This window comes from Malania oleifera, chromosome 10, assembly GCF_029873635.1.
Source record: "Malania oleifera isolate guangnan ecotype guangnan chromosome 10, ASM2987363v1, whole genome shotgun sequence".
In the NCBI taxonomy this organism is placed as follows: domain Eukaryota; kingdom Viridiplantae; phylum Streptophyta; class Magnoliopsida; order Santalales; family Ximeniaceae; genus Malania; species Malania oleifera.
The window spans coordinates 22,206,635-22,229,903 of record NC_080426.1 but is presented as its reverse complement, the minus strand read 5'-3'; the positions used below and the strand labels follow the sequence as shown (position 1 = coordinate 22,229,903).

At 35.8% G+C, this 23,269-nt stretch overlaps 1 protein-coding gene across 1 annotated transcript in view; it reads left to right on the top strand.

Moving 5' to 3' along the window:
* Positions 1-12,671: 12,671 nt before the first annotated feature.
* LOC131165276 (uricase-2) overlaps positions 12,672-23,269 on the top strand; it is a 31,509-nt gene continuing 20,911 nt past the window's right edge. The window contains exons 1-3 of the mRNA XM_058122914.1: positions 12,672-13,277; positions 14,380-14,472; positions 20,271-20,346. Of these exons, the coding sequence (XP_057978897.1) occupies positions 13,071-13,277; positions 14,380-14,472; positions 20,271-20,346 (376 nt within the window). The 5' untranslated portion in view covers positions 12,672-13,070. The remainder of the gene's footprint in view (positions 13,278-14,379; positions 14,473-20,270; positions 20,347-23,269) is intronic.

Here is a 23,269-nt window from a genome sequence, read left to right as displayed (position 1 = left end):
TAGCCTAGGCCAAGCCAACCAAGTTCTGATATCATATACATATACTAAAAATCGTGATACATGGATATCTCATATCAATAATTATCAAATTAATCATATCATTTTTCACATATACATATTTCATGAAAATCATCGGCCCGTACGCCGAAATTACACATTTTATCATAGTTTGGCCCGTACGCCGGCAAATCACACACACACACACACACACACACACACACACACATATATAAATATCTCGGCCCGTACTCCGGTTTTCCATCATAGAAATCCATATCATCCCCATTCACAGAAAACAGTATTTCACAACATTTTTTATACTCATGCCACACCGAACAAATTTTCCACATATTCAACATATCATCATTTAAATAGTATTTTCCAAATATAAATCATATATATAAATATATTTATTTTTCCTGAAATCAGATGCTACATATATATATATATATATATGCATTTTCTCAAAAACAAAACTAGTTTAGTTTATCCTCTTACCTGATTCCTGAAAAGCCCCTAAGAAAATCTTCCCTGTACCTACAGGGTTCTCAACTCAACACCCTGAAAATGAAAACTCGCACAATTAAAGTTCAGTATTTTTATACGTACAACATTTTCTATAACTACCACTAAGTCAAATTCGGCTTAAAAAGCCTTACCTCAACTTAGGGATGATTCCTAACGTTCCCAATCAACACCCCTGGAAACGAAAACTCTTAATATTAAAATTTAATATTTCAACGCGTATAACGCTTTTCTCAACTGACACAACTTCAAATTTGACTTAAAAAGTCTTACCTTAACTTAGGGATGATTTCCAAATTGCTTTCTCCAACGATCCGCTCTGACAGATTTGTAGAGAATTTCGCCAGGAGCATCGTGGTGGCTTCGGTTTGTCGATCTGGCGTAAAACTGGCTCGGAATTGAAGAGAGAGAGAGAGAGGAGAGAGAGAGCACTTTCAAAATTGAAGCAAGCTTCTTGGAGAAGCTTGCACTATTATGTGTGTGTATATATATATATATATATTAATATCATGATAACTATTAATTAAACAAAGCTTCTTGGAGAAGCTCACTTTAAGATAACTTTTATATATATATATATATATATATATATATATATATATATATATATATATATATATATCATTATTACTTTTAACTTATATGTATTACATATATATCCTAATAACTTATTTATATATATATATGTATATATATATTTTCCTTATCATACTATTTATTTTACTTGTTAATTTAATTAATTTATTTTATTTTATTATTTTATTATTATTATTTTTTTCTAATTTTATTTTTCTCGATTACTACACCTTCTGTCTTCTTCTCCTCCTTCAATGTGTCTGTCTGAGTGTTCTACGGGCAAGGCTCTGAGTGTCTGATCTCCCGCTCCTCTGCACTGAGGACTGTAGAGCCTCTCTCTGTTTTCTGTACTGAGTAGTATAGAGTTTTTTTTTTTTTTTTAATTCTCTCTAGCTTTTTGCAGAGCTTCCTTCCTCTCTCAATTTCTGCAGACTTCTCTATTCTGCAGAGCTGCTCTTTTGTGACCTCTCCTTTTTTAATTTGGCAGAATCTCCCCCCTCTCTCTAATTTTCTTTCTCTTCCAATTCTTGCAAAGTTTCTATGCTCTTTTTTTTTTTGGGGGTCCCTTGCTACAGTGCCGGGACTCCCTATTTATAGGGAGTCCAAGGGTGCATTTTAGTGCCAATTTTCTCAGTAATTCCCCATTAACGGCCTTTGTCAGGGAATAATTTTCTGTGGCACGTGTGACTGATTTGGTTTTTGATCCTGGTTAACCAATTCTCGCCCTTCTGTGCGTAGGTGACTTTCAGGGTCTACGTGGCCAACGGGGAATGGAGGGCATTTTGAATGTTTCCATATGGTAGCATCGAGATGGAGGGAAAGGTATCTTTGATTTATCTATTTTTATTTTTATTCTCTCCTCGTGATTTCATTTTGCTAACTACCTGTCCTACTCCTTTCTTTTACATGCAGGTGACTCTCAGTTTGGCCAGGTGGTGCTCAAGGAGAGGAGAACTTTTAGGAGTTCCAAGTGGAGTGTGGGAATTGGCGGGGGATAGGAACGCACTCCCAAATGGCTGGCAGGGATAGGCTCAACATTTTTTATTTTGTATTTCTTTCTTGATGTATGTGTACCGTCCCCGTGTTACTCTTTTATTATTCTTTTCTGATGTATGTGTATCAATTTTGACCATTTATTTGGCTAATTTTGACCTCAGTCAAACAGGAAATGACTTTAATCCTTGAATGATGTTGACTTTTAAGAACAATACCTAATCCGAGAATGGATAGAGACTATGGTTAATTAACATGATTAGGACTTTAAACAACCAAATTAGCTCATTGGGAAAACTAAAATCAGACCTTAAAGGATAATATTGAAATTTGGAAATTTTAATAGATGACTCAATTTGCTGCAAGGGCTTCAACTCACAATCTTTGGTTTTGAACTTTGCAATCCCCATTTTATTAAGAAAAGTAGAATGACTCCTCTTAATTTGGAGACCTTGGGACTTGGGGTTTTTAGTTGTCAACCTTAATAATCAGAAGATTTAAAAACTTTGAAGGGTAAGCCACTATGAGTTTGAGAAACTTTGGGGACTCTTATCAAAAGAAAATTGTCTTTTGAGATTGACTAATGAAAGGCACTCGACTTTCAACGGGGTCAACAATCCTCAAAATTTTAAACCTTTAATTCCATCGAGGGGGAATCATCTTTGTAACTGAGAGGAACTGTCAACGACAGAAACCCAATGCTTGGCTTGAGAACCAAACAAAATTTGAGTCGGTCATCGGTGCGACTCAACCTTCATTAGGGCCATTCGGGGCTTAAAGTCAAATTCTGTTCCGTTGGTTTTCATTGGGGTAGCCTAGTTAAAATTGGGGCGTCGACACCTCTCAATAAGGGAAATAAAATATTATCAGTGTGTGGCATTATGAGCATTTTCATGTTATACATATAAACAATATAATAAACATACTTGGTAAAATCTATCCATAGCAGAACTGAGTAAAACATGATTGTCATATCATAATAAAGCATACTATATTTCTATACATGAAAATCATCTTATATAACTGTACAATACTGAAATAACACTCAGGATGGATAGCTAGCTGATATCATGTCTTACCCTCACATGACTAGGTTGTGCAACCCGAAGACGGGACCTAGCAATGGTTGGCCAACCATGCTAGATCAATCATAAGTCTGTAAGTACGATGGGCCTATCCCACCTGGTCACGGACTGTCAGGGGAATAACTCCACTCTACACTGAAGCCACATTGACTGCCATCTCCCATACTACTGGTCGTGTGGTAGCACTATCATAATTATGAACATATAGCTATAGAACCGTGCTCTTGAAAACTGAACTATCATACCATCCGGGTTCTTATAACATATAATATGTTTCATATACTGAACATAACTGTTTCGTATTTCATAATAATATCTAACATGTTAACATTTCATAAATTATGTCTTATCATACATGATTATGACATTTGTGCCAACATGAATCTTGGCATTTGCGCTGGCATAACATAACATGAATCACGACATCTGCTTCGGCATATCATAATATATTGAACATAATTTTTCTGTACTATTAAACATTATATTCATAATTGCCTTGAAAACTATCACATCATGCTTGATATGGGAAAAATATTCTATTCTGATATACATAATTATATGGAAATTTAAACTCATGCCATACAGAAATGGGTAACTTCCTAAATGTAAAATCTGTTCCCAAAGATAAAACGCGTTTAAATCATATCCCTGTTCATAACAATGTTTCCTAAACATAATTATATAATATACGTATTTTCCTGAAATTTAATACTGTAAAATAATAAATAATTTCATGAAAAATTTTAACTTAGTTTGTCCCCTTACCTGGTTTACTGAGCCCCCAAAACACTCAATCCAACACTTGCAGTGTTTCCAGCACAACACCCTGAAATTAATATTTCCCCCCCTGTTAGCTTTACCTTGATCCTAAGAGGGGGGAGGGTGAATTGGTATTTTTAAAATTTAATTCCTAGGTCAATCATCTAACACCAGTATATTCACAAACTTATGGTCAATCTACGTGCAGTACTTTATGTCTACCCTGATGTAATCAACTCCTTTACATCAATCACACACACCAAACAGTAAAGAGGGTGCACAGATATTTATCGAGGTTCGGCTCAATTGCCAACGTCCCCACCTTAGCTACAAGCACAAGGATTTACCACTAGACTGCGCATGTAAACGAGTGGAGCGACACTGATACAAACCAAGGCAATTACACAGTGCCGACCTCAACCTTTCCAAAATCCTTACCGAAGCTGGATTTAACCCGCTCCCCCTTAGGCACGCCTAGAAATCACTCAGATTTCCATCAAATGGTACAATAGAACAGTGCTTCATTAAGCGATTTGTCCCAAATGAGCTTCAGTCACATACACACCAAAAATGATTTTATAATACGTAAAGATAGTGTGGTCAAATAGTTTCAAATCTCTCAATTATTTTCTATATCGTGAATGAGTACGTGCGAAGTGTCAACAATCAATCTTTGTGTTTCAAGATGTTCTCATCAAGGTGGTCCAAACAAAGATATTACTCAAGTGTCCGATATTCCAAAGTGCAGAATATAGCAATCCATGTGAATATGGTTCTCTTTTGGTTTGCAAGAAATTGTTCTTTTCATTCATCAAATGATATATATTTGAATAAATATTGCAACAAATATTAATATCACAAATACAAATATATTTTCACAAATATATCAATGTAAACCTCACAAGATATTTGAGTAAGTTTTGAAAATGTTTTTGCAACCCAAAACAAATACAAGCTTCCTAAGATATTGTAATATGAATGCAATACTCAGAAACTTAGGAAAGTCTTCTTAGGATAGGCTTATGAGAAAAGCCCCCTAAGAACACTTAAGTTTAGTTCTCAATGAAAATCGATTGAAATACACAATAATGAGAGAGCCAACCTTTTTGTATAAACACTCAAAACACTTACAGACGATTTAGGAACTTGAGAAGGTAGGCTAGAGTGCTTTTTAGAAAGAATATGGGTAGTAGAGAGTATTTTACTTGAGAGAGAATTTTTAATTTGTTTTCTTAATCAAGTTGCTAATTTTCACAAATGAAGGGGTATATATAGACACCCCATGAATTAGGACCATTGGGGACAAGTATGGTATAATTAGAAAAGATTAATGACCTTTTTAATTATCTTAACCCTGTTTAAAAAATTAACCATGGTAAAAAATTTAGGGCAACCCGAGAGGCCTATAACCAGAACACTTTCGGTCGACCAAAGTTCATATGGCTCGGTCAACTAGGACATTTTTGAACTTGGGACTTGGTCGATCGGAAGTGCATGTCCGAGGTGATTTTTCAATTTTACCGAGATTCGGTTGACCAGGCATATTTGTACTAGGTGATTCGATCGACTAGACAGTTGGGATTTCTCCCGAGGACCCTCGATCGACCAGACAGTTGCAATGCAATTTGGGCTTGTTCGACTAGGTGGTTAAAATGTTGACCTCAGGAGGTTTCGGTCGATCGGAGTTATTTTAACTACAATGATTCAGTTGACCAAGCTGAGGTCAAATTGTTGACCGGGCTAAGGTCAAATTGTTGACCTAGACCGAATTCGATCGATCGGGGCAAAATGAACTGTATGAACTGGTCGACCGAAAGTGCACAAAGTGTGCATTTCAGTCTCATTTTGATTCACAAACACTTTATTCAATGTGTCTAACATTTATGAGTGCAAAGGTGAGTGTCCTATGATCATTTCTGGGTCCTTTTGAAGATACCAAAAAAATCATGTGTCGATCGACCTTCATTGACCGAAGGGTAAACCATAAGGTCTTTCCAAGGTCATTTGTATTATGAGCTTACGTATTTAACCATGCATGTGATGTGTGTGATTATTACATACAGAAAAGCCCTAATTACTATTACAGACCCTTTACATGAATGAATTATAATACAACATGAGAGATAGGGTCTTCAAGCTTCACTTGCTTTGTGTCCATTTTAATCTTGACAATTTTAGTTCTCACACAAAGCCTTAAACACTCATTAGATACAATGAGTGTTTGTCATAATCAAAACCGGGCGTGACCTATAAGGTCAACACCCCCAAAAAAAATTTAGTATAAACCCATCTAAAACCTTCCTTCACCCAGAAATACCAAATACTTTAATAAATATTAAAATAATCAACTTACCCAAATTTTGGTATGATTCCCAAACTTCCCAAATTGAATTTCCGCTCCGGCTATATTATAAAGAATCTCCCCAAGATCACCATGGTAACTTTTGATTGTCAAACTGAGGAGAATCGAAGTCAAATTTCTAAGATGAGGGAGCCGAAAATGTGTGTGTGTGTGTGTGTGAGAGAGAGAGAGAGAGAGAGCGAGAGAGAGAGAGAGAGAATGGTTTTGCGTGAAATTTCCTCGCAAGAATCGGATTTGAGCCTATTTATACACCAGCCTTCATCGATGAGGCCAAGTGGAGAACTTGTCGACGAACACTTATTCATCGTCGACGAATTTCAAGCCCTGAAATAGCCCTCTCGGTAATTCCTCGTTGACGGGACACATGTCCCCGTTGACGATCCCAATAAGTCGCTTTGTCGACGAACTCTTCACGTTCGATGACGAGATCCTGCTGTGACCCCCTTTAAAATTTCCTTTGTTCTCACCTTTCTTTTATTATTTAATTGTTATAATTCATTGGGTATCTACACAACTGTCAAGATGTAAGCCCTCTGAGGCAACAATGCTCAAGAGTGATCTGATGGTTATTAGCTTCACAACTGGTGCAAAGATGTTGGTATAGTCGATTCCTTCCTTCTACTCGAAACCTTTGACTACCAACTGAGCTTGGTATCTTTTAGAGCCATCATGCTCCTCTTTGATCATGTACATCCACTTATTGTGAAGAGCCTTCTTACCTTTGGGCAACTTAGTTAGTTCCCACGTTTTGTTGGAGATAAGGGACTTCATCTCGTCCTTCATCGTAAGCTCCCACTTGCTCGAATCGCTCACCTGACATTCTTCATCATAGAATTTGGGTTCTCCTCAATCTATAAGAAGTAAATAATAATATACCTTTTATTTGGTATATGGAGCCAAGAAGATCTCTTAAGCTCTGGAGCTGGAGTAGGAGGTGGTGGTGTGATGATCTGCTCCACAAGTTCCTCCGCCTAAGGATTCTCAACATTTTGTTGTTGTGTCTCCTTCGCCTGAGGATTCTTGGAGTTTCGGTGTTGTGTCTTGACACCTTGTAGGACATCATCTAAGTCTATATAGGTTGTTTTATTCTGAACTAGTTATGTGGGTTATGTCGTGTGTCTATCCCTATACATCACATTTTCATTAAAGATCACGTCTCTGCTTCTGATAACCTTCTTGTTGTCATCGTCACAAATGTGATACCCATACTCATCTTAACCGTAACCGACGAAGGTGCATTTCCGGGACTTTGGATCAAATTTGTTTTTGACATGATCATTGACATGCATATATGCAACATAACCAAAAACTTTTAAATTTGAAAGTATCACCTCTTTTCCACTTCATACTTCTTCTAGTAGACTGTAGTCCAATGGTACTAATGAACTTTTGTTAATCAAGTATGCTATTGTGTTGACTGCTTCTGTCCAGAATGCTTTGGTAAGCCTGACTAAATACGCATGCTTCTGGCTTTTTCAGAGAACGATCGGTTCATCCGCTCGACTATGCCATTTTGCTGGGGTGTACCTGATACAGTTCTTTCCATTCTGATATCATGCTCATAGTAGAATTTCTCGAACCTGATGTCTTCATACTCACCACAGTTGTCGGTTCTCAGTTTCTTGATTTTTAAACTAGTTTCATTTTCAACCATTGCTTTCCAGATCTTAAAAGCATCAAATACATCTGATTTATATTTCAGAAAGTAAACCCATACCTTTCGAGAATGATCGCCAATAAATGTCACGAAGTAATTCCTCCCACTTGTGGATGAGATGGTCATTGGTCTCCATACATATGAATGGACTAGTTCAAGTCTCTCATTATTTGGGGTACCATTGTATGTCTGGAAAATAACCCTCTTCTGTTTCCCGAGTATACAATCCTCACACATGTCAATCTTTATTGACCGTAGATCACTCAACTTTCCCTTTGAGTGCATCACCCTGAATCTCTTCTCATTTATGTGACTGAGTCGTTGATGTTAAATGTTGTTATCATCGTTTCCTGTAGCAACTGAAATAGACATGTAGGCATTAAAGGTCACATAAAGTGTTCCACTTTTCTTACCTCGTGCAATCGTCAGTGCACCCTTTGAAATCTTCCATTCATCGCCAATGAATGTTGTGATGTATCCCTCATATGCTAGTTGTCTAATTGAGATCAAGTTCTTTCTCAAGTATTAAATATATCTGATATCCTTCAGCTTCCATATGGACCCGTTCATCTTGGTATTCACAATTCCCTTGCCGGCTATGTCGCAAGGTTGATCATTGTCAAGGTATACCTTACCAAAATTACCTGGTGTATACTCCTCTAGGCAATTTCTACTGCAAGTGACATGAAATGAGACTCTAGAGTCTAAGACCTAAGAGTCCTTCTTGTTCTCTAAAGAACATATCAACATATCACCTTTTTCTGAAGCGACATTTGCTTCTATCTTCACCTCATATTCTTTTCTTGAACATTTGCATTGGTTTATGTAATGCCAAATCTTTCCATAGTTTCAGCACTCAATGTTCTTTATGCCCTGGGAACCTTTGGTATTTTTGGATCTGGACCGCCTGGACCTAGATCTGCCGTGATTGTTTGATCGTCCATGCCTGCTTCCTTTCCATGAATCACTCCTTCGACTTTCCATGTTCAAGGTTGAACTTGAAGTGGAAGCATTTTTTGACTGCATCCTAATCTCTTTCGTCAAAATTATGCTGATGACCTCGTCATACTTCAACTTTGATTTTTCTGCGGAGCTACTAGTCATAGTAACGATACCTTTCTAACTCTCGGGCAACTGGTTAAGAATCAGTAGGACACGAATTTCATTGTTAAACTTGATTTCAACCGAGGTGAGTTGATCTAACAACTCGTTGAAATTGTTCAAATGTCTACTAAAACTTTCATCTACGAACACGTTCATGGTAAATAACTTTTTCATTAAGTGTACCTTATTGGCAGCTAATGGTTGCTCATACATGTTGGAAAGCGCACCCATAAGAGACTTGGTGGTTATCATGTGCTTGATATTGAAGGCAACAAACTTTGTTAGCGTCATCTTGACAGATCTGAGAGCTTTTCGGTCAAGCAACTCCCACTTATTCTCCTTCATAGATTTTGGCTTTATCTTCAATGATAAGTGCAATTCCTTACCAAATAAGTAGTCCTCAATTTGCATATTTCAGAAACCGAAATTGGTGCCGTCAAACATCTCGATCTTTGAGTTCTTTTCGTTTGACGTATTGATTTGCCTATCTAGAGATGGAATCAACTCAAACTGACAACACAGTTGGATCTAGAACGGCTGAAAACCTTAGAAATGGTTTAACTTGTTCGAAAAACGAATCTGAAATGATTTCAAAAACTTAGTCAAACTTTTGGTCAAATTGGTCAACTTTCTATTAAACTTAATGAAATATTCTCCTCTTTAACGGAATATACTGACGCTGTTACTTGACGCCATTTGCTGATGTGGCAAAGGTGGGGCTTAGGCGACGTGGCACGGTGGTCCCAACTGCTGACGTGGCACGGTGGGTCCTAGCCACATGTCAATCAGCGGCAATCCTTATCGTTTAAAACTCACTGGACCATCCAGCGAGTTTCGGGACACATCAAAGTAGGAAAAAAAATTACCACCGAACTATTATTTAATATTTTAATATAAAAAAATTAAAAAAAGAAAAAAACTCTGATTTGAGCCCCTTTGAATGCTCGACTAATCCATTAGAAAAATTGATTCGTCTCTCTATTCTTTTCTATTTAAATACCAATATATTGTCTAAAACAAAAAATCATAATCTAAGACTTGAACTCAAACCGTTTTTAAATTTATGATTATTAAAAATATTTACTAATTATATTACTATCTTACATTTAAAAAAAGCGAAATTGTTCAATGCAACATAATGTCCGCCCACAGCATCAAATCAAATCCACTTGGCTTACCTTCCCGCGCACGCATATGCCAGCTCATGAATTGGATTTTGCCCATTGGTAATTTGGTACGCACGCGCTCACCTCCCACCACTTGTTTTGTTCATTGGACGATGGTTGTGTTCCTACGTAATCAAAGAAAGTGATTTTTCATGCTCCATGCTTTTGTAAAGATGATATCATAATAATTCAAAACTTTTAATTTAAAAAATTTAGGTTAAATTCATAAAATAAATAATCTTATTTTATATTTAGAAGAATAAATTTTATATCTTAAAATTTGAAAAGAAATATAATATAAAATTATATTAAACTTCTTTTGTATTATCCAAATTAAGACTTGAAATCCATCCTTCTAAATATTATTTTTAGAATTTGTTTATTTTTGTGAAATATTTTTTATTTTAGTTTTTTGAAAAAATATTTAAATTAACAATTTTTAAAATATTTTTATGACACTTTTATGAAGTAAATGAGTAATAATAAATTGTTCAGACATTATTTGTTTGTGAAAATAATTATAAAAATATTTTTTTATTTTAAATTTTTTAAAATTTATGTAAAATATTTAGAAAATATCTTTTAATTATTTGTCTAGATTTTCAACGAAATTTGGATCTTAAACTTTATTATGTGTGAATTATGCATAGAAGTTCTTCCACACAAATCTAAATTCAAATCTTAAAATTCATGATCTTAAATATTGTCTTATATAAAATTTGTACAATTGAAAAGAAGTTGTCTTTTTTTTTTTTTAAATTTATAATTATTTTAAAATTTAAAAATAAAATAAAAAAATTACCGCACATATTTAAGTAAATTATTTTTTAAATATAAATTTCTAAAAATTTTAAAATAAATTAAAATTTGTTATAATTATTTTTTAAAATAAAAATAAAAAATATTCTTCTCACGACATATAAATTTTAATTTTATGTAAAATTACTATTGAAATTTTCTCACCAGTCTCTTTTGTAAAGTAGGTGGGAACAATTATGGCAACGATCCTTATCATGTTTATATGGAATACTATAAAAATGAAAATTTATTTTAGTATGACTAAAAATTAGGAAAAATTAAATGTCAATGATTTGTAAAATCACATTTTCATTTATAGATTTGGTATTTTTTTTTTCTTATTATCTGATAACCAAATATGAAAACATGAATTCTTTGATATTTTTTTTTTTTTAACAATTTTTGTGTTCCAAATATTGCGTTAAACAATTTGAATTACATCTTTGTTTATAATAATAATTTTACTTTATGTCATGTTTGTTTTGCAAAATAAAATATGATAAGAATGGAATTAAATACGAGTAATGCATCCACGTACTTTTAGAATTCTTCATTTTTCTTCATCTCAAAAGTCGTGCAAACTATCTACATACTCTAACTTTAAACATATTAAAGAATTTAGTGTTTTAGTTTTTTCTTTAAACATTAATCTTACCTAAAATTGTAAAAATTAAATAAAAGATATGAGCGAGATTGAGTTTATTACAAATTTTGCTACATATGCTTATATTAATTTATAAAATTTTTTTTTTACTAAAATGTTAAAATTTATCATATCAATACATCATCACATTTCACTTTAGTTATCAAAAACACGATATGTATGTAACTATTCTACTAATATAAAACTCTTTTTTTTACTCTTATAAATGACATCTTTTATATTAACATTTTTAGCAACATTATTTATGAAAAAAGAAACAACAGTGTTGCCCCTACGGGTATGACACGATGAAAAGACATCAGTAAGTAAAAAAGAATATCGAAGGTTCAATTCTAGGTAAATACACTCGCAAAATCAGTGGTACCTATGGATGGTGAGAGTTTACTTTGTGAGTCAGTGGGGACCGTGGATGGTGAGAGTTTTCTGTGAGCCAGCGGGGATCGTAGATGGTAATAGAGATGTGCCCTGGGGGTTGGATTGGCCGAATGTCCAACTGATATACAGAAGCTGTGTCCACATTACGGACTTTGCCCTGATCAGCGAGAGCTGGGGTGAAGGACGTTGATCCGTAGTTTTGGTGGTAGGAGTTTCTATGTAATAAAAAAAAAAAAAAAACATGAGTGTATATTATATATATATTATATTATTGATAAAATTTTTATATTTTTGAAACAAATGCTGCATCATTGAATATCAACAAATAACCTAAGACAGCCAACAATGTACTTTCAAGATGTTGAACACCCAGGGGAATGAAAAGACAAATGTTGAATAAATTTTTTTGTATTAATTATATGGTATAGGCTAATTATTGTACGTTTTGCATGACACCTTAAAAAAAAGAAAAAAAAAAGATTTAAAAGAAAATTCATCATGTCATTTGATTTGGACAAAACTTTTAGAAGGAAAGACTAAAGGGTTTTTGAAGTAAAATTCAATTATATATATATATATATATATATATATATATGCAGGTCTAGTTGGGGTAATTTTTTTGACCTATTCTTATTTGGAGTTTTGACCTTCTTCTTGCTTAATAGCCCTCACCGATGGCGTCAACTCTGTATCATTGAAATGGGTTTCTGGGAGATGGAGATGACACAAGATCAGAAAAGGACAGCTGACACTTTAGTTTTATCAGCCGTATCCGTCCACCTGGTGGGACAAGACGTTTCTGATGCGAACTTCCTATTAGCCTTATGTCGTATCTATCCACCTGCTAAGACAACAATTGTCTGTGTACTTCCTATTCCTGATTTCCTCTCTCTCTCTCTCTCTCTCTCACTGACGCTATTTATTGGCATCTCTACAAGATCACTGCAATCACTGCCATTTGCCAATCCAAGAAGAATATACAATACCCAGTATCCAGTATAGTCCTATGGCTGACCAGTTAATGGATGGGTTGAGGTTTGAGCAGAGGCACGGGAAGCAGAGGGTTAGGGTGGGTCGGGTTTGGAGGAACCCAGATGGGCGCCACTTCTTTGTCGAATGGAGCGTTGGCATCAGCCTCTTCTCCGACTGTGTCGCCGCCTACACCCGCGACGACAATTCCGACATCGTCGCCACCGATACCATGAAGAACACTGTAATTTAAGACCACTCCTTAAGTTCAACTCTGTTTTTCTTTTTCTTTCGTTTAAATAGTTCCTTGTTTTGTTTTTCCCATTGCTGTTGGGTTGTTTATTTGGTTCTTCGAGCACTGCGTTTGAAGTCCTGGATTTGGGAGTTTGGGAGGGGTTGTGGTTGGCCACGAAATGGGTTTAAAATTTTTTGAGCAGAAATTTTTTTCTACCATTTATTGCCAGGGTATTTGTCTAGACCAAACAGTGCTTTGACATATACACACACACACATACATACATATATTTTATGCACATACATATATTTTATGTGTCGTCCTTGATGCTTAACCTACAGGGTTCGACTTAGTTCAAATTGGTTTTTTGCCCCAAATCCCAAAATATGATAATGAATTCACAGTAACCAGCTTGTGGGCTCAAAGTGGAGACGGGGTTCAAAGTCCTTTCAATGCCTGGTTGAGGCCTTTGTGCTTGTTTCCTCATGGCTTTTGTGACCGTTCATTTATTCTACCTGTTTACCTAGAGTGTGCTTGTTTGGAGGATTGAATAGTTTTAAACACATGCAAATTTGCTATGTAGACCAAATTGTGCCTTGTTTAGAAACAGTGATTTGATTGAGGTTAGAGCCTGTTTTTTTCCCCCCTCCTACTTTTTGGGGGGTGGTGAGGCTTAGGCTTGGAAGAACTTCGATTGAGGCTACAAGTAAAGATTTGATGGCCCTACAACTTATGAAGGTTGATGTCTTGATGGAGTAGAATGGTAGAAAATGATTTAATGACTCGTATAGCTGATCCTACATAGTTGAGCTTAAGTCTTTGTTGTTGTTGTTGTTTTTGTGAGGAACTTAACTAAATTGTGAGTCTTTTTGAGACTTATGGAAATGATAAAGAACAAATTTTGCGTGAGAACATCTCTAAAACATATTAAATTAATCTAGATTTATTGTTCTTAGTATCCAAGCTAATGCACTGCAGCATACTCTGCTATAGAGATAAGTAGATTCTATGATTGCTTCCATTCTTTCGTTACATTTACCGTCTTCTCCTCTTTTTCTTTCTTCTTCTTTTTTGATGATTTTAATGTCAGTTAAACTTGGCTGAAATACAGGTATATGTCAAAGCGAAGGAATGTTCAGAACAACTTTCAGTGGAGGAGTTTGCAATTGAACTTGCAAAGCACTTCACATCATTTTATCAGCAGGTATGTACTGTCAAAAATCGGGTTTAAAAATGTAATTGGATCATAATTTTTAACGTAAGGTCTGTTTTTTGTATTGGCTTCTTCAATCAGATGTAAAAATGTCGTGTGAATGTGTTTCTTTCAGTTGCTGGGTAGAAAGCAGCCAAATTTTGGCATCAATTAGAACATTCTATGTGCTTAAGGAGGTTTCTAGCACTTAGAAATATTAAAACTGCACAGAAAGCAGCCAGTTTTTGTGAGGGCAGGCCTTGGATCAATGGTAAGGTTGCTTCTCTTTTACCGGTTGAGTCCAAGGAAACAATCTCTTTGCATAAAAGCAGTGGTAAAGCTGTGTACACTATGACAGCCCTCTCCCTACCCTCACATAGCGGGGAGCCTTGTGGCCCAGGGATGCCTTTTTTCATGAACTCTCAATTCTGGTACGTCAGCTCCTTTCTTTGCTCTAGAGTATAGAGACTAGAAATTCCTGTTTCAACATGACACAGGAAGTCAGGAATAGGAGGAGATCATGGTTTTAATGTGGCTACATTTTCATACACACCAAGTTGTTATGTTTGATCAATGGAGAAATAAAAGCAGCACAGAAAATCAGGCATCCAAAAGTGGAGCCCTCTCTTTGTTGAGGTTGAAGCTGAATGGTTTTGCTGTGATGTTACAACCCTGCAACTTTGTTATTTAGATTACCTGAAGTTTAAACAACTCTAGAACACCCCTTCAACAACAACAATGACAAGTCTTAAGTCCCACTAAGTGGATTTGGTTATATGAATCCTTTTCTGCCAATCGACTTAATCAAGGGCATTTTCTTCTACTCACTTATGGGCTGTTAGATCCTTTCTCACTACCTCATTCTTAGTTATTTTAAGTTTACCCCTTCCTCTTTTGGTATCATTAATAATAATTAGTTTGCTCCTCCTCACTAGTGCACTACTTGGCCTATTTTAAACTAGGGAGTCACACATAACATTTTTCCTAATTTTTATTGACATAAATATTCTTTGGCCATGTTATCTGTCCTACATATAGTGATCAGACATATTTAACTCCTAGATGTACATTAGCACCAAATACTCAGACCCAAGTCCAAGTAACTAAGGTAGAAATCCTTACTATTGCATTTTGAAATGTGTCGACTTTGTGATTCCTATTGATTTCATAATATGATTCAAGCTAGCTGCAACCTATGGTTCAATGTTTTATTTAGAGACAGTAAGCCCTGCAAAGCTAAATAATGTGATAACTAATAAGCGTGTAAACTTAGGCTGTGTTTCTTTTAAGTTAAAAATAGAATATATATTAAAAGAGAAAGGAAATAAAAACCAATGCCTTCAAAAGTTAAAAAAAAAAAAAACCAAAACTAATTAGAACAAGTCCTAAACTCATTCTCATTGCCCTTTCTTAGCCTTACTTTTATTGCCATCCAAATAGACTTCTTTGCTCGTAGAGTCAAATAACCAGCTTGTCCAATGATTGTCGAGACTTTGTATTGTATCCTTCCTGTTATGTTCATCCACATGAGTCCGAGGTGTGGGCAAAATACCAGCCTCCCTGTGCTCAATCTTCTCTCTTTCCTTGCCTATTTTATGATCCTTAACATTGGAAACACCCTCTAAACTATGTAGTGGTGTCACAGGCTCTTATGCTTGTGTGTGACCACTTGTCTTGTCCACATCAGGTGGATAATCATACCATTAAAACTAGTGTAGGGCTTATTAATGCCTTAAGAAAAAGGAGAATATAACTCCTTGGTCTTATTGATGTTTCCTCATGCCAGAGTGAGATTAGCATAGAAAGATCTTTATGAAAGGGTGAGTATTCATAAATATTTGTATAACTCACTAGCAATAGTAAATGTATTTAGCTACTTGCCTCTCTTGCTAAACAAACGTTGCCTACAGAGGTGTAATAGAATAATTGCATTTCTTTAAACCACACGACTGTCGTGTTTACTACTTGTTTGCTTACTACTGACCCACGTACTTCATATTTGATGTTTGTGAACCTGTTTGTGCAATGAGCTCATGGTTTACTTTCAGCTAACTAGTTAATCTCATGTGGCATAACTACTGCTGCATGGCCCATCACTCAGTGTGAAGTGTCTAGCCCATGACAAAAGTGGAGATGGAGGCACATAGAAACATCACCCTATAAATCATAAGATTCTGATTTATTCCCAAATCAAGGTAACCCTCCAACACAATCAAAATCACTATTTGACACACTCTCATCATTGAACAGATAACCCCATTTCTTCTTATCCTTAATACGGTTTCCCTTACTAACCTGCTTTATTGAATTTATCTTCGATCATTCAAAAGCTCCTCAATATAAGAACTTCACTATTTCTTTCAAAAATTTAGTTACTGACCTTCCCTTAGGTTTATTTTTGTGCCACACATACCCACCTTTGCATTATTCCTTCACTATCTCGAACTCCCGCCTGATCAACAACCAAATTAAAATCCATCTGCACTTCCTGCTTCCCCAGAACCCTTGCACGGCCCCCATCCACCATAGACATGCCACTGAAAATCTCGTATACAAAATATCACTTCCCTACACTCAGCCCGTTGGACAAATTCTCTTGATGCACATTCACACTTTTCTGTCTTGCCGAAGAGGAAGACGAGCCACAAATCTTCTTCCCCACCTGCACACGTTGCCTGAAGCTGGACTTGCTGTATCCATCCTTTATGAAACCCTCCGTTGCACAAATCTCAATTACACTCCCATCCAGCTGTGATATTTTCTGGCTTGGGAAGTACCTGTTTGACGCCCTTTCCACTTGTATGTTGGACCCCCCGATTAAGTTGGACAGCAGCAAGGGCCTTCACAACAATAACTTGATTGGGATCTGAACTCCAGAAAGACTTTGGCCCTCTCGGGAATTGATTTCTACAAGAATTATGCTATCCAATATTAGGTCCAAGTCCAGGGCAGTAATACAACCCAGCTCATTCCACTCCACACATGAGCTTAGAATTCACATTTGATCTTGGATTGCTAAGTTAGAAGACAGTCAGGGTACTTGTAGAATGAGTTAATGTGATCTATTCGTTTCCTGGGTCTTATTGAATTTGAATTTGATTGTAAGTTTTGGCCTTTGGAAAAGAGGAGATTTTTACAAAAACATGAAGTTTATAAAAGTGTAGAAAATTTTAAAGGAAATAGGAGAACACACATGTAGCATTTAAATATTAGTTGATCAAAAAAGTGCCTATATTTGTTTTTCATGGTGAAACCATAATGTGCTGCTTTGTAAGCTGTTTGAATAATAGGCAATCAGTCTGCAGTTATAAGTTTTTAATATAATAATATCTAGAAAGGTGTCATTTGTTAGTTTTGGAGCATTCCAAGCCTATTAATGCAAGTGATTAACAAATGTTTAAGCCTCAAGGCATAAGGCTCTTGTGGTTGTCCTAAGTATATTTAAAGTGTCATGCATGCAACTGCATTGCATGGGTTCCAAACATCTATTTATTATGTAATTGTTCATTTCATTTTACACATATTGCTTATGTATTGTCTTTTAAAAATAATTTCATGGTGTAATACTATATTATTTGTTACATGTTATTGTGGAGGGGTTTCTTGAGAGAGGATGAGAGTTTGTGTCGCACCACGAGCAATGAATGTTCTAGAAAGGGCCTAGAGGAGAACTAGACAATTCCCAAAAAGCTCAAAGCATGAATGGTGGCAGGTGAAGATGTTCTGAGGGCTGAAGGTTCCAAGAGAGAGAGAGAGAGAATGATTTGGGGTGTTTATAGGGGATAGAGAAAGATAAAAAGATGTGAGATGTTATCCTCCAATAAGATAATGCCACATCATGTCTCAATCAATGAGAAGGTGATAAATTATTGGATCATTAGAGTTGTGATAGATGGTTAGAGTGAGAGAAAATTAAACCCATTTAAAAAATGACACACGTAGATGCTTGAGTTGCCTATGGAAAAGCCAGGGTTCAAGACTCCCTTAACGAGTTCAGAACACCAAGCCAAGATTCTTTAGAACATCCTAGGACTGAGATTAGTAGAGGTTCCATCATGTGTCTCTGTCGCCAATTCAGGCGTGTGTTGCCTATTTCCTCCTGCAAGTGTGCAAACATAAGATAATTAATAATTAAATTTATAGTTGTGCAGGTACAAGTTTGATGTTGGCCAAAATCCCAATCTAGGGCAAAAAGTAATTTTATGCATTTACAATTATCAAAGTGATAGTTCAAAAGGCATTAATAAATTACGTTCGGGATTTTTTTTTTAAAGAGTAATTGGTGTTTAATTGGAATTTATTTGATTTAGATTTTTTCCTTAAATATTTAACAATTTAAATTTGTACGGCAATCCCGATACTACTTTGAGGCAAATTTAAATATTATTTTGAAGGACTGCTGTTACCATTTATAGATATCAGCTAATGTAAGGTGTCTTTTTGTGTGTTTAGTGATTAGGCAAAAAGACTAAAAACCCAGCCATTTGTTTGATTCCTCTTTTCCACCCCTTACTCTATAAACAGGAAAAAGTTCTGCTCTTCATATTTTTTAACAACTTTAGACAAAACTAGATCTACATCAGATGGTTAAAAGCCAATGTTTTTCACAGGGATGAGGGAGGAGGGAGAATTTTGTCCCATTTTCTCTCTTTAATTGTGAGAGATTTTTGTGAATGAATATTCCCCAGTGGTAGAGATACCAAGTGATTTTTGTAATTTTTCTATAATATTCCCATCTTTTGTCCAATTATTAAGATTCTTTTATGAAAGTTTTTTTTGGACAGATGATTATATTTTTTGCTTATCACTCCAATAATATTCCCATCTTTTGTCCAATTATTAAGATTCTTTTATGAAAGTTTTTTTTGGACAGATGATTATATTTTTTTGCTTATCACTCCAATAAAATAGGGGCATTCATTCCCTTGGAAGTAAGAGTGAAATCATAAGTTTATCCCTATACTTTTAAATAAAAATGTAAAACCTAGTTTGTCCTATACTTTTAATTGATGCAGTTCAAGACTTGTACTAAAATTGTGCAATTAAATCTGTTGTCCAAATTAGGCAAGATGTTGACAAAAAATCTTCTCCATAGCCTATTTTCTGTCATTAAAAGCTGCAAGATCAGTTGTTCGTTGCAATGACAAATCCAAACCCCTTTCTGTATCGCATTCGCTGGAACTGGGAGATAGTTTGCATGGCTGCTAATGACCAAGGGTTTATGTGCATGGTTTTCGAATTGGGGGTTTATTAAATTGGGTCAAAACCTTTAATGTTTATAATGATGCCTAGTCTGCAAAAATAATTCCATATGCATCTTTGCAATAATGCTGCCAAGCCAGATTTGCAGGAAGGTTAATTGTATAAAATTTGCTAATATAGATTTTGAATAGCCTTAGTTGAACGTAGAAGGGAACTTGTGATTTTTATCCAAAAGACAAAATCAATAAATATAATTTAATTCAAAATGTACCAGTGTCTAGGCTTTTTTGGAATTATGCCAACGTGATTAAATGCAAAATAGGAGGGTTGGTGTACCATATTGGATATTTGTAGACACTAAAAAAATTCTATGACATTGTAAAGAGACATCCCAAAATAGGACGATCATACTGCAATGAAGATATGAAGTGTATTATTTATACCCAAAAGTTAACCACGTAGCAAGAGAAACATGGTGAACACTTAACATTGGCGGGTAGGGGGCAGACTGGTCCTAAAACAATGAGCTTGGATGTAAAAGTTGTGTAGTATTAGGGAAGATTTGATCTTGTCCTGTTTGTTTATTGATTTGTTTCTTTTTCCCATAGGTTACTGCTGCGATAATCAAGATAGTGGAGAAGCCATGGGAGCGTGTTGTCATAGATGGTCAACTGCATGATCATGGTAAATCTTTCCTGTCACTTGAAAGAGATGATTAAAGAATCTTTTTGGAGTTTGTGTATGTTAATAAGTTGATATAGAGGTTACTTTTATTTTGCATGTGTTTTATCTCTTCTATTGTTTAGCTTGGATATTCATTGCTGTTGAAAGTTTTCTTATTTTTTTTCTATTCATTTAGGTTTCATTTTTTTTTAAGAAGAAACAAGAAGTTAATGCCGAAAAAGTGTTCCTAGGTGCACAATAACTAAATTTTCATAGGACATATTTATCACATTCATGGTACAAAGCATTAAAGAAGGTGGTGTTTGGGAAGCTTTGTGGATATGGCCAAAAACTGCTGGGGTTCTTTTTCAGTGGAATGTCCCCCCTATGGCTGTTTGGTAAAGAAACTAAAGATTCTAACAGGAAAACTGAAGGGATGGAATAAAATATGTTTGGGAAGAGTGAAGGTCAGGTTGGGGCAACTGCATGATAAAATAAAATCTTGATGAGGAAGGAGACAGAAATTGGTGGGAGAAAAAGATTACAAGACCAGCCTCTTAATCAAAAACTTCCTTGGAGGTAGAAGTTTTAGACCTTTGTGGTTGGCTTTTTTTTTTTGGGGTTTTGGGGGGGCGGGGGGGCACATCGAAGGACAAACTGTACCAAAAGCATTACCACTGAAGGCATGCATTACTATGAAGAGGAGTTTGTGGACTTTATGAAATTCTGTAAAAAGAATCAGTTGAGAGACAACCTTTGTTGGACAATTTTGATCTCAATAATATCATCGTGAGGTAAGGTCTTGGCTTGAGAGGCCTTTGCCCAGTGAGAAAGTAGTGTCAGCTTTGAATTCTTGCCAAGGGGATAAAGTCATTGGGCCTGTTGATAAAAATACGGAGAAACCCTGCTGAGATCTTCTCATGGGGTCAAGTAGTTTGAACATGAATCAAATTTAATCACATCTCTGCACATCCAAGGCACATGAAACAAATGAAACCCCATCAAGTGAAAGGTTCCAATTTCTCTCATAGAACTTGGTGACAGACAATCCATTCGCCTGCATCTAGGCTCATGCTCCAGGATCTGGGAAAACTTTACACCAATTAGCTGCTGTTTGATCAAGGTAGTCGAGAAGAGCCTCCACGACATTTATTTTGTTGATCCCCAAGAAAGGTGTTGCTGTCAATGTCAAACATTTTGGTTATGGAGGTGCTCTATTACTTATTTAAAAAATGCAATAGATGGGGTTTTTATTTTTGTATTTGGAGTTGGTCTATCAAGTAATTCTAGCATGGAGGTGTCTGTCTTCTTTTTTGCAGATGACACCTTTACTTTTAGTGGGGTTGAGGAGCAATTTGGTACTTTAGGACCTTAGGTGTGATTTCTATGGTTTTAACGTTTGTTGGGGCTCAGGATTGATGTCAAAGAAAGTGAGGTCTTCATAGTGGGAATGTTAGGAGCTTGGAGATGTTAGGAGGAAACTTTGGGTATAAGGTAGGGAAACTCCTAATTACATCGTGTCAGATTGTCTCTTGGGGCTTCTTTCACATGCAAGGCAGTTTGGGAAGGGGTTATGGAGGGGTTTGAGGAAGCTTGATAGTTGGAAAAGGCAATTTTGTTGAAAGGGGCAATACTCACCAATTTAATGTCTTTATTTTGGTCCATGCCTTCACATTATTGCACCTAGTAAACATTGCCTTTTGCAAAAACCTTTTCCTCTTATTGTATGATGTTTAGAGTTTTTTGTGTCTATATTTGCTATATTCAGGTGAAGAGTTACAAAAGCTAAATCTGCTAAGGGAAGGTTAAGAAGGATAAGGGAGTTTTGCTAACTTCACTCCATAATTAGCTAAGAGTTCCCCTTCCACCGCCTCCCTGGTCTATATGAGTTCACTCTTCCCCAAATTCACCTTCAAGCCTAAGATTGCTTCAAAGTGCAACAAAATGCATCTTAGATTCACAATTTCATTCAATTATTCACTGCAAAAAATGATGGTGTCGTCTGCAAAAAGAAATTAAGATATATCTATACTTGCTTGCGAATTTCTAGCAATTGAATGGTGCCACTATCTGCTTTGGCTAGCATTTTGCTAACTGCTGGGAACTTCAATAACCAAGATAAAGAGGAATGGGGAAAGAGGATTCCCTTGCCTTACTCTGCAGGAAATGGAAGGAATCAGAAGGTACGCCATTAGTGATAATGAAAAAGATGACCATTGAAATATACCATCAAATTCATTTTCTCCACCTAGATCCAAAGTTCAACTTTTACATGACATAAGTGAGAAATTTCCATGAGATGTAATTGAATGCTTTCTCTATGTGTAGTTTACACATCACAATGTTACTTCCATATTTTAATTTACTATCCGCTATTTCATTAGCTATAAGGGTTGCAATGTTGCATTAAGAATTTAGTGACCCTCCACAAAGGCATTTTGGAACAATACCGGCACTTCTCTTAATCTATTAGCCAAGACCTCAGCTATTCATTTTTCGTTTCTATCAAGTCAACAAAGGTATTTCAACTCACAATATTTCTTGTTTCATTGAATTCCTTAAACACCTTCCCCATGTCATTCTTGAAGGAAGGCCATACGTAAACCAGTGGGTCCTAGCACCTTGTCATCACTCCCCATTACATTCCTAGAGTGCCTCCATCTCCATTTCTTTAAAAGGATTTTCCAGCCAAAGGCAAGATGGAAGACGAATTACCTGTCTAAGGGAGGTAGGCTCAATCTCATTGAGTGTACTCTCTCTAATCAACCTCGGGATTATGCCACGTTTGTTGTTAGAGGATTGGAAATTATCCAGAGAAATTTCCTATGGGTCAGTATGGAGAAGGATTTTAAATTTCAGTTGGTGAAATGGAGAGAGGTGAACCAACCCCTTTGTTAAGGACCTAAGGGGGACTTGGATTAAGAGCTTAATTGTATTCAATAAT